Below are 14,986 nucleotides of genomic sequence, written 5' to 3' on the forward strand. Positions count from 1 at the left end.
GCACTTGTAGTCACAGGCAAGAACGTCATGGCTGAGACAAAGGCTAGGACCGGTGCCTTCTGCCTTTTCCTGTCCACAGCTCTGCTTCTGCTCGTGGGCTGGCGAAACAAAGCACCAGCGAGGTTTCTGGGTAGACCCCCTGAGAACCTGAGTCCATCGGTCCCTAAGATGTTTCCCCTCCAGTCTGGATGCTTCTGACTCTCAGACACTCTCTCTGAGTCACACTTTAAGTGTGAACCCTGGACAAAAGACGGGTACAGGCCTAACCATGTACTCGCAGAGAAGCCTGCTTGACAGGCTGGTTCTCGGCTATGGCCCAGCGATTTTGGGAGGCCCTTACTGTTCCCAGAACTGCTGAGAGGGGACCCCTGGGCCCGGACTACTTGTACCAAGATGTGGTCTATGCTCAGACCTGCTTTCCCCAAGAGTCTGGAGCCTGGTGCATGCCAGGCAGAGGATGCTTGGGACCAGCTGAATGCAAGCCCTGGTGCTGGGTCTCTGGAGGATTTCCAGATGGACAACACGTCATCCATGCTATAGTGGTTCGGGTTGGAATCACAGGAGTCCCATGTGACTCCAGAGTTGGGAGGACTCAGAAAGCTGTGCCAGGCTCCCCCGGACTCTGCCCCACACATCTTTTCCCAGTGCTCTGAGGAAAACTCTGTGCCAAGTCCTGGGTGTCCTTCAGCAAACCTCCAACCCAGGGGGTGGTCTTGGGACCCTGAAACAGACCCTTTTTCTCTTGTTCAAGAAACCTTTGATACTGACAACGCCAGGCAATGCCTTGGTCTACCCTTGTCTACGCTTTGATCTCGACGGGACCCGAGGATGATGCCAAGTGTCGTCCCCGCCCCAAGGTGCATCTGCTGGGGTCTGCAGGCCACCACACCCGAGTCACCCACAGGATTCTGCTTGCACAGCCTGCCTGACGTGCACTGTCAGGGTTATTTCCTCACATTAATATCCCATTTGCAGTGTAAGACAGGTGCACAAATCTAGAATGAGTCAGGACATCGGCTCTGTCTGGGAGCACACCACCATTGTCTCTACCCTTCACGAAAGACAACTTCATATTCCTTTGTTGGTCGAAACTGCGTTCAAGAGCTCAGACAGATGCCCAGCATCCAGCCCTCCCCTCCAGCCCCACGGGGGCTCCAGCACTTCAGCCACACAGGAGGCCATGGGCAATGTCCATGTGGCCGCGGCCTGGTATTTGCTCTCCCCCCAAGTCTCACTGAGAAACCGTGAAATGCTGGGCCTGCCTGACAAACCCAGTAGGAAGGAGGTCTGCCCCAGTCCATGTGTGTTTCTGACAGCAGGGCTGAGTAGCTTCCTGTACATCCCACAGTCCCCTGCTCGTCATCCCCAGGGAGCTGCAACTCCCGAGCCCTCCAGTCCCAGGATGCCACCCTGAGACCCCGTCAACACCCCTCGCTAGAACGAGAGGCAAGACACGCTGTAATTGGCACACAGTGCAGGGGACAGCAGCCAGGCCCATGACACAGCACCATCAAGTGAGGCCTCCTGTCATCGGAAGCGCCACTGAAAAGCACATGCAGAAGGTAGCTAAGTCCGACAGTTGCTGGAAGCTCGTCCTATCCAGGTTCCCAGCCCAACCCTTCTGCCTCCGTAACCAGAACACAAGCCACACTCGTCCAATGACTTGAGATTCCAAGGACCAGACACTGAAGAGCCCACACCAGAAGCGCAGACTCGTCCTGCCACCTCGGACATCACAGAGGGTCACAGAGGTGTTAACGGATGCCCTGTCTGGTGAGACATCCAGCCAAGTCTTTTCTCATTCCACAAGGTCACATCAGCTACGAGAACACCGAGCTACACAGCCCAACACAGCACAAGACTCACACACGTGCATGCCCACAAACACACACACACCATATGCAAGGGTGCACACGCTCATGCCACGTGTGCATGACTTCACCTACGTTGTCAACAGTGTGCACACAACACAATGACCATTGTACAAAATAAAAGAACAAGGGTAACAAGGCCAAGCCATCCCCACACTATCAAAGAGGTGACCCCACAGGAACACACCACCTGACCCCTGGGCTGAGATGCATGGCCCAGCACCCACAGACCTCCAAAACTGTCGGGACAGCAAGGGGGTGCCTCCTCAGGAGGGGACATCCCTGAGCTGGAGACCTGTGCCCACAAGGGCTCGGCAGCACCCAGCCTGCTACTCCCGTGGAGCTCCCGAGACAGAGCCGAGGGGCCACAGGTCAGCATCCAGCATGACAAGACAGCCTCTGGCCAAGCACACATGTAGTCCCCGGAAAAACCCCACTCATGGAGAGACCCTATTCACCCACACACTCTATCCAGCCCCAGTAAGTCAGCACTGTAACTAAGTGGGGCTGCACCGTGAGGCATCCCCGGGCCCCCCCACTGCCCCGCTCGCTCCACACCACGGAGCAGAAACCGCACAAACGTTGAGGTGTGCTGTCACAATGCAACGGGGACACGGAGGCAGAGGCGGCTCACTGTCTCCAAGGAAAACGCCCCCCTAAGGGGGAGAGGGTCACAGTCCCACGTGAGGCACTCCCATGGGCCCCTGTGCCAGCCATGGCAGTGGTGCAATGAGTGGCTGCCGTCACCACATAGCGTAGAGCCCATCCCCTGGGTCTATGGACCCAGCGGTAGAGCCTGTGCAGACGGTGCATCCCAGGCTCACCAACTGCCTTAGGGCCGGGTCCTGCCAGGTCTGGAGTCAGGACAGAACCCCAAGGACAGGAAATCCCCACTACAGAGAGCCCACCTGCTGTGCCCTCACTTACTTGGCAACGGACTGGATGACCTTGGAGGAGGTGTCCTTGATGTTTGTGAAGAGGCGCTCAGTGCCCCCCCGCAGGATGTCCAGGAGCCCACCATAGGGCTGGTCATACTCAGCAAGCGCCAGGCCTGGAAGCAGAGACAAGTGTCCAATTGGGGCATGACCTAGGCCCGGCTATGATGCTGCTCCCACAGGGACGCGAGCTGAGAAGCAGGACCAGCAAGGAGCCCCGCCTCCTGGCAACCCCAACTGTCAGCACACCACGTCCAGAAGCAGGCATAAGACCAGCAACCGGGCCACCTGTTCGCTCGAGGGCAGAACCTGGGCAACGTGAAGAGCTGGACCCTCTGGGCACACACAGCCCTCCATTCCCACCTCCATGACGTCCCCCCAACCCACTTGTAGCATGTACTGGACACCAGCTGGAAGGCCCCCATCACACTAACTCATGCTGAGGGAACCAACAAAAGGGAGGCAGCCTCCAGCTCAGAGGCAGGGGCACAAGTCAGGGGACATGGAAGCCGCAGACACTTGGAGGAGGGAAGGGTGGGGAAGAATATGCTGGGAGAACACAGAGCAGGCCATGCAGCCGGGAGGCCTGCTTGGCTCCAAGCCAGTCCCAGGAAGGCCACACGGCTGGCCCTTGTAAACACCTGGGGCAGAAATCGATCATTTGCAGAGGCAGGGCAGCCAGGATGGAGCCAGACTGCAAACAGGCACCTGCAGACATAGCTGCTGGGCCGTGAACAGAGTAGCTACAGATGCAGGGTCCCCAAGGTTGTCAAAGGGGGTTCTGGTGGAAGAAGTTGGCTTGAAAGGAGATCAGCATGACCAGGCGGCATGTGGGCTGTGAGGGTCATCTGCCAGGACCTCCACCCTCTATCCCCAGCAGCCTATGACTGACATGGCAGCACTAGCTGCCAGATGGCCTGGTCCCCACTGAGACAAGGTGCCGGCAGCTCTCAGACCGTAGGGACTGACCCCGAGATGTGGCCAACATGGCCCACGTTTACACTGGCCCTTCACCAGGCAGTCTGCAGCCCAGCCCTGGCCAGGTACCAGCACCCCTCCGTGTGCAGCAAACAGGTGTGGGGAAGGCTCTTATCTTGGTGCCCTGAGAACCTCCCTCCATGGCAGCTAAGGCAGTCCCACACATGGGACGTTCAGGGAGGCGTCCAGGGCCCACAGGGCATGGACACAGTGTCCAGGGCATGGGAGAGCTGAAGGAGCCAGGAACTGGCTTCCACAGCCCAAACACTGAGAGCTGGGGGATGAGCAATGGGGCACATCCTGGCACAGCCTCCCAGAACTTTCCCAGGCATGGCCACACAGAGCTCAGGCCAAGGAGAGCATGGCTCGTTCACCAAACGTGAGCAGAGTTGTAAGGAAAACTGGCCCTGCCTCTCCTCCCACCAGAGCTGTGTCTACGCCTCCCAGCCAAAGCCCCCACTTGGAGCCCTCCGGCCCCCTCCAGCCCCACGGCTCCCACTATGGCTGTCCTATTCCCCACATACTCTCCTCCTAATGGGCTTCCCTCCTGCTCGTTACCCTTCGAGGTGTGCCCTCATCCACCTGGGCCATGGGCCACACCAACAAGTGACTGACAGAGGGGCCACAGGCCTCCACAGGGCTGGAAACTGAGCCAGCCACACAATGGGTGGCGATGCCTGTGTGGCCACCCACAGCTGTCCTTCCATGCTGCAGAGAACCAGTGCTGTCCTGACGGCAAAGAGAGAGGACACTCACGTTCTTCCCCAGCTCCCTGGACCGTCAGTGTGTCAGTTCCATTGAGTTCTGGCAGTCCGAGACAATCCAAGCCTGAAGAGAATCCTGGGGACCCCAAACGTGTAGCCCATCTCCTGCTGTCAGGCCAAAAGCCCTGAGAGAGCAGGATCTGGGTGCCCTATGTATAGTAGGGACGCGGTAACCCCAGAGGCCAAATGGTGGGCACGAGGCAGGGGTTACTCACCTCCGCTGTAACCACTACTGCTGGAGCCCCCAGGAAGGGGTGGCCCTCGGGAGGGGACAGCATTTCCATAGCCTCCATTCTGCTCGAGGAGCTGCAGTGATTCAAAGTGCAAACAGTCAACCTTCCCAGATGCAGCAAACCTCATGGATGGGGGCACCTGTGAGCCCCAGGTGCGTCTGCTACCACATCCACCCAACTCTCCCTGATGTGCTGAACAGCCAAGGGGAGGACCTCCCAACTCTGAGCAGCACACTTGAACCAAAGACCACACAGACAAAGGGGGCTACACACGCACCTCAGAACACGGAGGGAGCAGCTGAGAGTCTGCCCCACTCTGCAGGTGCTCCCCGCTTGCCCACCACAGGCCAGGCTCTGCGGTGACATGGGATGGCAGACCCTTGGGATGACACACCTGTGGCCTCCATCAGCAGTGTGGCTGCCACAGAAGGAGGGTGGGGGGCTGTGTCTGTCACGAGCAAAGCCCAATGCCAGTGCTGGCTGGGGCTTTGACCCCAAGCCCGCTGGATGCTCGGAGCCCCTGGGCAAGGTGCACAGCCCAACCATGTGACCATGGGACAGGCCCCAAAGCCCCACTGGGGGCAATCCTCAGTCCCCCTCAGCTTCCACACTTATTCACAAGTACTTGGCAGCACACCTCTGAATTTCTGGTGGGGTTTTACAAGATATTACCAAGATCAAGCTTTACTACAGCAAGCTCAAGAAATAAGATATATTTGCCATCACTTCTCCTGAGTGTGACAAAATGTCTTTCTCTGTCACCTGGTAGGTTGTCAATGCTGATCCCCTACAGACCCCCTACACACCATGCACACGCCCACCAAGTGTGAGGCAGCCCACGCCTGTCAGACGGGCCAGGTCTTCTCCTCGCCGAATCTCTATCTGCTTCACTGATCTCTGGAAGAAACAGAAAGTCCCCTACCGGGACCCTCCACTTCCCATGACACCTTGTAAACCCTAATGAATGCTGCTCAGTATTGCTGAGGCAGTGTCATGAAGAACGTGCGGATGCTACATGGTTTTTCAAAATTCTGTTTCCACACCCCCTACTTAATGACACGGTGCACCTCTGCCTACAGCCCTCCTCCTGGGTTTCAGACTCTGCTCCTGTTCTCAGTCTTGGGGGAGCTCTGTCTGTTGCACTGTGGCAGGCTGCCTTATCATGGGGAAGACTGGCTCATTGCATGACCAGGCCCTCATGGCCCAGAGAAGAACCCTCCAAAAGGGGTTCAATGTTTGCACAAGCAGATCCCAGGTCCCAGAAGCACTGAGATCAGAAGATGTGCAGCGGCCCACCCACCAGGGGCTGTGTCTGTCCAGCAGCACCTCTGTCCAGCCTGTGGTGAGGTCCCAGGGGTGCACACGGAGGCCAGCTCCCCACACCACCAGCCAACCCTCTGCCAACTCTTGGGGGAGCACACATCTTCGGTGGGGGGGGGGGCGCATGAGGGGTTCTCTCTAAAGTGGACCCACTGGCTTCATCTTCCTCAGCCCAGTGTGATGACCCTCCCTGACAAGGCAGGTCCTCGTTTCTACCTCCTACCTGGGCCCCCAGGTCTGGGAACAAGCCCATGAGATACAGGCTGGGCATCAACCCCCAGCATCCCACAGTTTGCTGCCCCCATCCCTGTGACCCCACAGAGCAGCCCATCTCTCATCAGGTACAAAACTCCCTCAGGGAACTCAGATCACCCCAGGCTGCGGAAGCTCCCCAACACTCCTGAGCCCGATCAGGAGCCATGTCTCCTGCCCCAGAGCAGACGGGGCCACTCACAAGACCATCTGGACCACAGCATCACAGGCCACACCTGGCAAGGCCCCTACCTCAGTGATGGGAGACTTGGGGTTGACATTCCTGGCTGCCGCAATCTCTTGCAGCTGGTTGACCAGTTCTGTGATGGAGAGCCGCTCCTCGGGATTGACCTTCAGTGTGGCACCTAGGGCACAGGCAAGGGGGCTCGGGCCAGGGCTGAGGACAGCAGTGTTTGCTCTCCCCGAGGTCACGGACTCTGGAAGCCCCTTGGTTCACTCACACCAAATTTCATGAGTGAACGAACTAGAACACAGACAGAAAGCCCCAAAATGGCACAAAGTTACCAGAATGGACCATTCAAAGCACCGAGAATTCACAAGGGGGATGAGCCTGGGGAAAAGCCCCCATCAGGGGGGCCACGACATAGCCGCGAGAGACAGGGGACAGACAGGCCTGAGAAGTGACAGAAGGTGTGTCCCTCAAGGTCCCTGCCTGTGGGACTTACGGATGAGGTCGTGGAAGACGGAATACCGGGTGTCATTAGGGGGAATTGAGAACTTCCCATTGACTATTCGAAGTTTTGCTCCATCCTCAAAAGGATGCTGCCGGAAGCACAGCAAATACAAGATGCAGCCCAGGGCCTGTGGGGAGAGGGGAGGTGAGGGGTGAGCAGGTGGTGGGGGTGGAGGGGGGCAGGGTAGAGGGGAGGGGTGCACAGGTGGTGGGGGTGTTGGGGAGGGGGTACAGCCTGTTCTGGGGTCTGGATCCACCGCCCAGGACAGTCAAGACCCAGCTAACCTGTGGAAGATGGAGCCACACTCTGATCTGAGTTACGGGCGGCCGCAGCCCCCTTTCCACCCTCCTCAGGTGGGAACTACCAAGTTCTGAGTCGTGAACAAATAACCATGTCTTATTTTCACATCGAAACGGAAAGTCCTACACGCCAGCATCTGGGGCTGGCAGGGCAGCTGCGGGAAGGACTGGCTGTACAAGTGCACGAGCTACAGCAGCAGGAACACAGGAAGCAAATGTGCGGGGCCGTGTTGCCTGTCCCTTCCTCCTGCTGCTTCTCCCTGGAGCAACGGATGACAGGGAGGCGGCGGACCAATGGGGCAGCACAGCCCCCACACACATCCTGCTCTCACTGAGAACAAGCCGCGCTCTGAAGCACAGGAGAGGCCAAGCCCTCAGCATCCACGCCGTTTCCCTGTCCAGCTCCGTGTGCACACGGGCGAGTCCTCTAGTCCAGACATGCCGAGGGCACCTGTCTGGGACCAACACCGTTTGGAAAGAGGACACCATGGGCTGGCGCTATCATGAGAAACAGCTCTCACACACATCCTACCGACTCCCATGCTTCAAGGGCTCTCAGCACCACTCGGTGCAGATGCTCACATCCACAGCAGGGCCCAAACTCTGAGCCCTCAGGGGCAGCCTGGGCCTGAGGTGCTGCTGTCCCTGGTCTTAGAGAGGTAAGGCGGGGCAGCCCCAGGCCACTCAGGGCAGCACTCCCCAAGTTCTGCACCCTGATGCTGGACCCCAGGAGGGACACAGTCAGGCATAATGCCCCTGCCATGAAGGTACTGCCACAGGGTTTCAGAAAGGTGAAGGGAGCAGGTTCACCTAGGCATCAGGGCCTGGCACTGACTCTTGCCAGTGCCCGACTGGCCTAGCACTCCGACTGGGATGGCCAGTCCAGTGGCATGAACGGCCTCTCCAAAGAGGCTCTGGCCAGGACAGCAGATGTCCTTGCATCCGGAGGCTTCAGGTCCCAGCCTGTAAGCAACAGATCTGCCACAGGAGCAATGTCCCAGACACAGCATCCCAGAGGGCCCTGTGGGATGCCGCTGCACGCGGACACCCCTCCCAACTTTACTCAGTGTGTCTCTGCTGACAGCACTCACAAGTGACTCTTATGAAAGCAACGGGAGAAAAAAACTAAGGAAAAAGGGACACCGGCAAGAACACAAGCAGAACAGCAGGCTGGACTCTGTGCCCGAGGGCCCCCTGCGCACCCACAGGTAGGGTGGCCCAGGCACCACCGCAGCGCAGCCTCACCCAGATGTCCTGCTTCTCGCCAATTGGGAAGTTCGAGTACAAGTCCACCATCTCCGGCGTCCTATACATGGGTGTGGTGTTCCTGGTGATCTGAAACAGACACATACGCTTCAGAGAAAAGGCCATATGCGAGGTCGGCTCCTTACTCTACATGGCTGCTGTGACGCCTTCCAGAACACACTGCAGGACGTCCGCGAACGATATTCCTGACACACCACTGTGCTCCACTGCAACGGCTGGCCGCTTGCCTCTCTCCTCACCCCCGCTGCCGCCTGCTCTGTGGCGCCTTGGTGCTCGCTGGAGCGGCCACACCAAGCCTTCACTGTGGGTGTCCCAGCCGCCTGGCCCGTGGGGAGTCTGGTCCAGGGCCGTGGGTTGGGTCACATATATATGTCTGCGAGAGGAAGTGCTATTCCAAAAGAAGCTTTCTGACACGTTCTTATGGAAGCACTTTCTCTAATGGGAGAGAGAACTAAACCAAATCCACCCAGTTGGCCAGGTGTTTACGTCAGGAACGTTGAGACCCAAGTACACAGGGTGGGACGTGGGATGAATGAGAGGGAGGCTGGCGGCACAGCACAGCGGAGGCCCACACATCCGGCGAGGACAGGGTCTCAGTGCACAGTACGCACAAACACCAACCACAAGGCCGCAGACTCCAAGACCTCCGCAGATACACAGAAAGGCTGATAAACTGCTTTCCGCCCTCAAGTCTGCTCCTCAAGAGCAAGGCCCTGCAGAGGCCGGCCTCAGGTGGGTTGAGGGCACTTGAGCCCCGTGGCCAATATGGGGCCATGCACATGGCCTGTAACTCCTGCAACTCCTCAGGAACATGATCAAAGCAGCTGAGGGCCTCGAGCAGGCCATTCCTGAAAACCACACTCCTACACTCAGGCAGGATTCACTCAGAACACCACAAGGCAGGCGAAGCTGGAGGCACCATCCAGTCTAGATGAGGGGTGACAGGGGCACCCACACAGGACACGTCACCCAGTGGCACACTTACAGTTCTGCGCTGGCATGCTGTCTGATAAGCTTCCATTAAAACCCCGATTTCAACATTTGGATTTAGTCACAGACCCAGCCACTGTGCGTCTGGGCTCACCTCCAGAGACACCCACATCATGAGAACCCACACAGGGGATGCTCAGTGTGCTGCTGTCTCTAAGTCTGCAGAGAGTAGGACATCAGACACAGCCTGACAGTGAGCACAAGGTTCTGGCCAAAGGGCACAGGGTCTCACTGTCGAGGGACACAGGTGCATGGACCCAGGAGAGACCATGAAGGAGAAACAGCAGACAGAAGCCAGAAGAGCATGTGGGGCACAAGGGGACCAGGGACCTGGGGATGCACACCCATGTGCTCATCCTTGCAGGAGGACAAAGAGGGAAGTGTGTGGGCGATGGGGGAGCACCCTGCTCTCAGCTCAGTTCTACAAACCTGTGACTGCTCAAAAGGTCAACTCTATCAGTTAAAAAAAAGAAAAATTAAAGACACACCCAAATGTATTTCTTTTTTTTTTTTTTTTTTTTTTTTTTTAAAGATTTTATTTATTTATCAGAGAGAGAGCGGGGAGAGAGCAAGCACAGGCAGACAGAATGGCAGGCAGAGGCAGAGGGAGAAGCAGACTCCCTGCCGAGCAAGGAGCCCGATATGGGACTCGATCCCAGGAGGCCGAGATCATGACCTGAGCTGAAGGCAGCTGCTTAACCAACTGAGCCACCCAGGCGTCCCCCAAATGTATTTCAAATGAGTAACAAAAGCACTTGGAAGGAGAGAGACCAAGTCCAAAGCCCTTGGTCTGGGGTGCAGACTGGGGGGAGGGGGCATGCAAGAAGCACACATGGAGCCGGCATTCTCGCCAGGATACTTGTCTTCTCTAGCAACACTGGGACTCTCGCACGTGCGGCAGAATGACAAGTGGATGCATAAGGGATGATGCTGGGCCACTCACTGGGAAAGAGGGACACCCCCAAATGTGGGGTGGGGCAGGGAGCCCACCGGACAGGCCAGAGTGGAGGTGCTGACTCAGAGGTGTGACTTCTAACAGAACGACACATGTGTAGGCCTGCACACACGTGCTCACGCACCTGGAGCTTGGTCTGTAACACCATCCCTCGCTCCAAGGTGACAGCCCTCCTCTGAGGAACACAAATGCCCAGGCTAGATGGGATCGGCACCTGCTGAGATCAGAATATCCTGCTGCTCCAGAAAGTAGACAAGGGCTCCAAAATGATGGGAGAGTGTCAAAGAACACAGGGCCAAGAGTGAAGCAAATCTGGGGCACTTTGGCACCAAAATAACTTAGGATTCCCCATGAACCAGGGTAAAAACGGGAGTCCCAAGTCCCTACGAATGGTCAGCACATGAGGGGCGGGGGCTCCTGCTATAGCAGGGTGGGGTGTGTAGCCGCTGCGGCACACAGTGGGGTCAGGAGGGGACACAGGCTGAGACTTATAGCAAGCAGACACCCCTGCCCCGCAGATGGAAGATGGAAGGAACCACCACCCAAAATAGGGGTGCATGAGACTTAGGGGGTGGTCGCACACTTCTGAGGGTCTACTCAAGTCCGTGAATGGGGCAGGACTCAGAGCCCGTGAGGTGGTTACTAAACCAACCCCCCACTACACGGGACCAAGGGACCCCTTCCCACGTCTCTGAGTCACTGTGCCCTGCCAAGCGGCTTGAGAACAGTCACACATTTGCACTTTGCTGGGAACAACTGTCTTATAAATATCGTCACACAGAAGTGGGAACGTGCTGCTTTGGGGTGACTGGACCCATCTCCCAACTGAGTAATGGAGCGTGAGAGGACAGACCCCCTTCCCTCGATGAGCACAGTACATCTAGGAACATGTGCTCTGACCCCTGACAACCTAGTCTGAGCCCGAAGTAGACAATGATGGACTCCAGGAGAAGCAACAGCTGCTCTATGCAGATCTGACCCCAGGTGAGCTTCTGGTAGGACAGGTCCTGAGAGGCCGAGTGGGTGGCTTGCTGGCTCAAGGCCTCTGCCTCAGGCTCTTCCCCAGCAGGCTTGCCTTGATGTCCCCGCAGAGTGCGGCCTCAGCACCTCCCCAGCCCCATAAGTCCTTGTGGCTCCTGGTGTCCTGTGTTCTGTCCGCGTGTGCAGTTTCTGTGAGCTGCTCATCACAGTAGAAGCCGCCACGAGTGTGCAGTGCCGGGGCTTCTGAATGAGGGCACACCATGGAGCCTTCCTGCCCCTCCCTGCGGCCACGCGTGCTCAGGGCACACTCACCAATCCCCTCTGGGGTCTCCTGCAGGAGTCCCTGAGGTTTAACTTTAACCAATATATATTTTTTTAAGTAGCCGGATTTGGGATGGTGACAAGGTTCTTTGAATGGATGGTGGCATCAGCCGAGCAACCATGAATGTGCCTCATGCCGCTGGAACACAACTTAACAAAGGTTAAGACCACAGGTTCTACACCACATGTCTTTTACCACAATACGAAAAAAATACAGTTAAAAAAAAAAAAACCTGTGGGGTGCCTGGGTGGCTCAGTGGGTTAAGCCTCTGCCTTCGGCTCAGGTCATGATCTCAGGGTCCTGGGATCGAGCCCCACATCGGGCCCTCTGCTCAGCAGAGAGCCTGCTTCCTCCTCTCTCTCTGCCTACCTCTCTGCCTGCTTGTGATCTCTGTCAAATAAATAAATACAAATCTTTAAAAAAAAGAAAAGCCGAAAGAGGCACTTTTGGGATGAGATAAGTGATGGAGACATGAGATAACCCTCAAATTTGGTGTTTCCCAGTCCAAAGACAGGCCTAGGAGGTGAACACCAGGGTGTGACTCGCCTGTCTTCACAGCGCACAGCGTCACAGGAAGGAGATGCAGGTGGAGCAGACCAGGACGCAGGCCATGCCTCCCCCAGCCCCCACGCCCGCTCACCTCATCCTCTACAAGGGCCCGCCGCTGGGCGCTCCAGCTGTAGTCAGGGTAATGCGATATAGTCGTGGCACTGCCAAAGTCACAGAGCTTGATGGTCCCTTGGTTACTGAGCAACAAATTTTCCACCTGCAGAATCCCAGAAGACATTCCTTATGAACTTAGGCTGCAGAGACCCCGGCTTGGGGGTTGCTAGAGAGACAGGACGGGGCTCCCCAGAGCACAGTGAGGAGCCTTCCACAAACAGGAAAACACAGTTTTGTAACTTCTTTCTGTACCTTTTAAAAACACATAACTCAGAAAAATAAAAGGAAAAAAGTTAAAATCAACCGCAAATCAAAGATAACTCCAATCAATAATATACACAAAAAAAGTTTAAAACAGTTAGAACATCAAAAATTAACATGCCATTTTAAAATTACTTAACCATGAATGTGCCTCATGCCGCTGGAACACAACTTAACAAAGGTTAAGACCACAAGTTTAATACCACATGTCTTTTACCGCAATACGAAAAAAATAGTTAATAAAAAAAAAGCTGTGGGGTGCCTGGGTGGCTCAGTGGATTAAGCCTCTGCCTTCGGCTCAGGTCATGATCCCAGGGTCCTGGGATTGAGCCCCCCCTTGGGCTCTCCATTCAGCAGGGAGCCTGCTTCCCCCTTCTCTCTGCCTACTTGTGATCTCTGTCTGTCAAATAAATAAATAAATAAATAAATCTTTAAAAAAAAAAATTAAAATCACCCAACATATCAAGAACCCAGAAAGAGGGCGCCTGGGTGGCTCAGTGGGTTAAGCCGCCTTCGGCTCAGGTCATGATCTCAGGGTCCTGGGATCGAGTCCCGCATCGGGCTCTCTGCTCAGCAGGGAGCCTGCTTCCTCCTCTCTCTCTGCCTGCCTCTCTGCCTACTTGTGATCTCTCTCTGTCAAATAAATAAATAAAATCTTAAAAAAAAAAAAAAAACCCAGGAAGAAATCAAACAAAAGATATACAAAACACCTCTACTCAGTAAACTATAATTGAGATAAACTCTTCAAATCTAAAAGCAACAAGGAACTGAACCATATTCTTAACATGACAGGCACATATCCACTGCGGTCGCCCCAAGGCAGGCCCCAGTCTATGGGCCAGGATCATCTCTTGCCACTACTGGCTTCTGCATGGCCTGCAGACCTAGGTGGTTGAGGAAACTTCCCTTCTGTGACATGGGTGCTTCCACAGCATGACCTGCATGGCCATGACAGCCTGCTCCTGCAGCCTGGTATACTATCCAGCAGGGCCAGCATGCAAAGTTGACATTTCAAGTCGGGCCTTTTATAGGAAAAGCCTGTCAAGCTCACACTCTGGGAGACAGTCAAGGCAATTTCAATCAGATTCTGGAAAGGTTTTGGGGTAGAACCTGACAAACTAATTCAAAAATTCACACGGAGATACAAATAGTCCCAAAGAGCTATGTGGCCCCCAAGAAGCTCCATTAAAGAAGGCAAAGGAGCACAGGGAGCAGGACCGACAGCCCCATAGGACATCCGCTGGGCGCCAGGCCCACGTGAAGTCACACAGGCACAGGACAGCCATCCAGGCAAGGTCCTGGACGGCCACCTACAATGGACCGAGGAAGACCTGCCCTGACACGCAACGGTGGACTCCAGGTGTCTCCAGGACAACATGCCTGGGGGGTGTCAACTCCTCACCAAGTCACAGAAGCTCCCCATGAAACAAGGAGCACTCCATCAAAGACACCTGCCACTCAGGGCAATGATGCCAGCTATGGTGTGACCACACGGGGCTCCAAGAAAGCCAGCAGGAAATGACACCTCAGGGGAAAATCAGGCAAATTCTTCCACAAATTTTTCCTCCCCAAAGAGGAAATCCAAACCCCAACACCCTTGAAAAGATGCTCATTAATGGAAGGAAAATCCAGCTTAAGTCCATAAGCCACACCCACACCGTGTGCCAACACCAAGGGTCGTCAGCAAAGCACAGGCACAGGGGCCTCGATGTGCTGCCGGAGGCAACATCCCATGAGGGTGCAAGCACCTCCCATAGCCAGAGCACAGACAAGAGCAACTCAGGAAGCAGGTGTCAAGCAAGTGAGCCGGCTCTCAGAACACACACACCGAGCGAGGGCCTCACCAGATGGCCAGACCTTGGAGCCATAAGGCTGAGCCAACAGCCAGACGCCAGTGCTACACTGTGGCCTGCAGTGTTGGACGGAGCCATGCAAAGAAGCAAGATAGGAAGAAAGACACGTGCCCCATGGCTTCTGCCATCCCCCATGTCACACCTGCCCCTCTGTAGAGTGGCATGCGATGACTCCCACGGACAAGCCATGGAGTCTGTGGGCCTCTGGCGAACACAGGGCACTGAGAAGACAAGGGATGTCCGAGGCAGGCCAGCTTCAATACAGAGTCTTTATTAGTTTTACCCTCCTGGAGTTCCCGCTCACCAGCACATGCATTAATATGCAAACCAGCCACATGAAAATCCACC

At 55.9% G+C, this 14,986-nt stretch overlaps 1 protein-coding gene across 8 annotated transcripts in view; it reads right to left on the reverse strand.

Moving 5' to 3' along the window:
* The window catches only part of GAK (cyclin G associated kinase), a 55,914-nt gene that overhangs the window by 22,887 nt on the left and 18,041 nt on the right, over nt 1-14,986 (reverse strand). For all 8 annotated transcript variants that reach the window (XM_045073489.1, XM_045073469.1, XM_045073628.1 and 5 more), the window contains 6 exons: nt 12,502-12,627; nt 8,593-8,682; nt 7,040-7,175; nt 6,606-6,718; nt 4,764-4,854; nt 2,799-2,922 (listed from right to left, as the gene is read on the reverse strand). In XM_045073489.1, coding sequence (XP_044929424.1) covers nt 2,799-2,922; nt 4,764-4,854; nt 6,606-6,718; nt 7,040-7,175; nt 8,593-8,682; nt 12,502-12,627 — 680 coding nt within the window. The remainder of the gene's footprint in view (nt 1-2,798; nt 2,923-4,763; nt 4,855-6,605; nt 6,719-7,039; nt 7,176-8,592; nt 8,683-12,501; nt 12,628-14,986) is intronic.

Source organism: Mustela putorius, unplaced genomic scaffold, assembly GCF_011764305.1.
Source record: "Mustela putorius furo isolate JIRA1106 unplaced genomic scaffold, ASM1176430v1.1 tig00000083_pilon_pilon_pilon, whole genome shotgun sequence".
NCBI classification, from domain to species: Eukaryota; Metazoa; Chordata; class Mammalia; order Carnivora; family Mustelidae; genus Mustela; species Mustela putorius.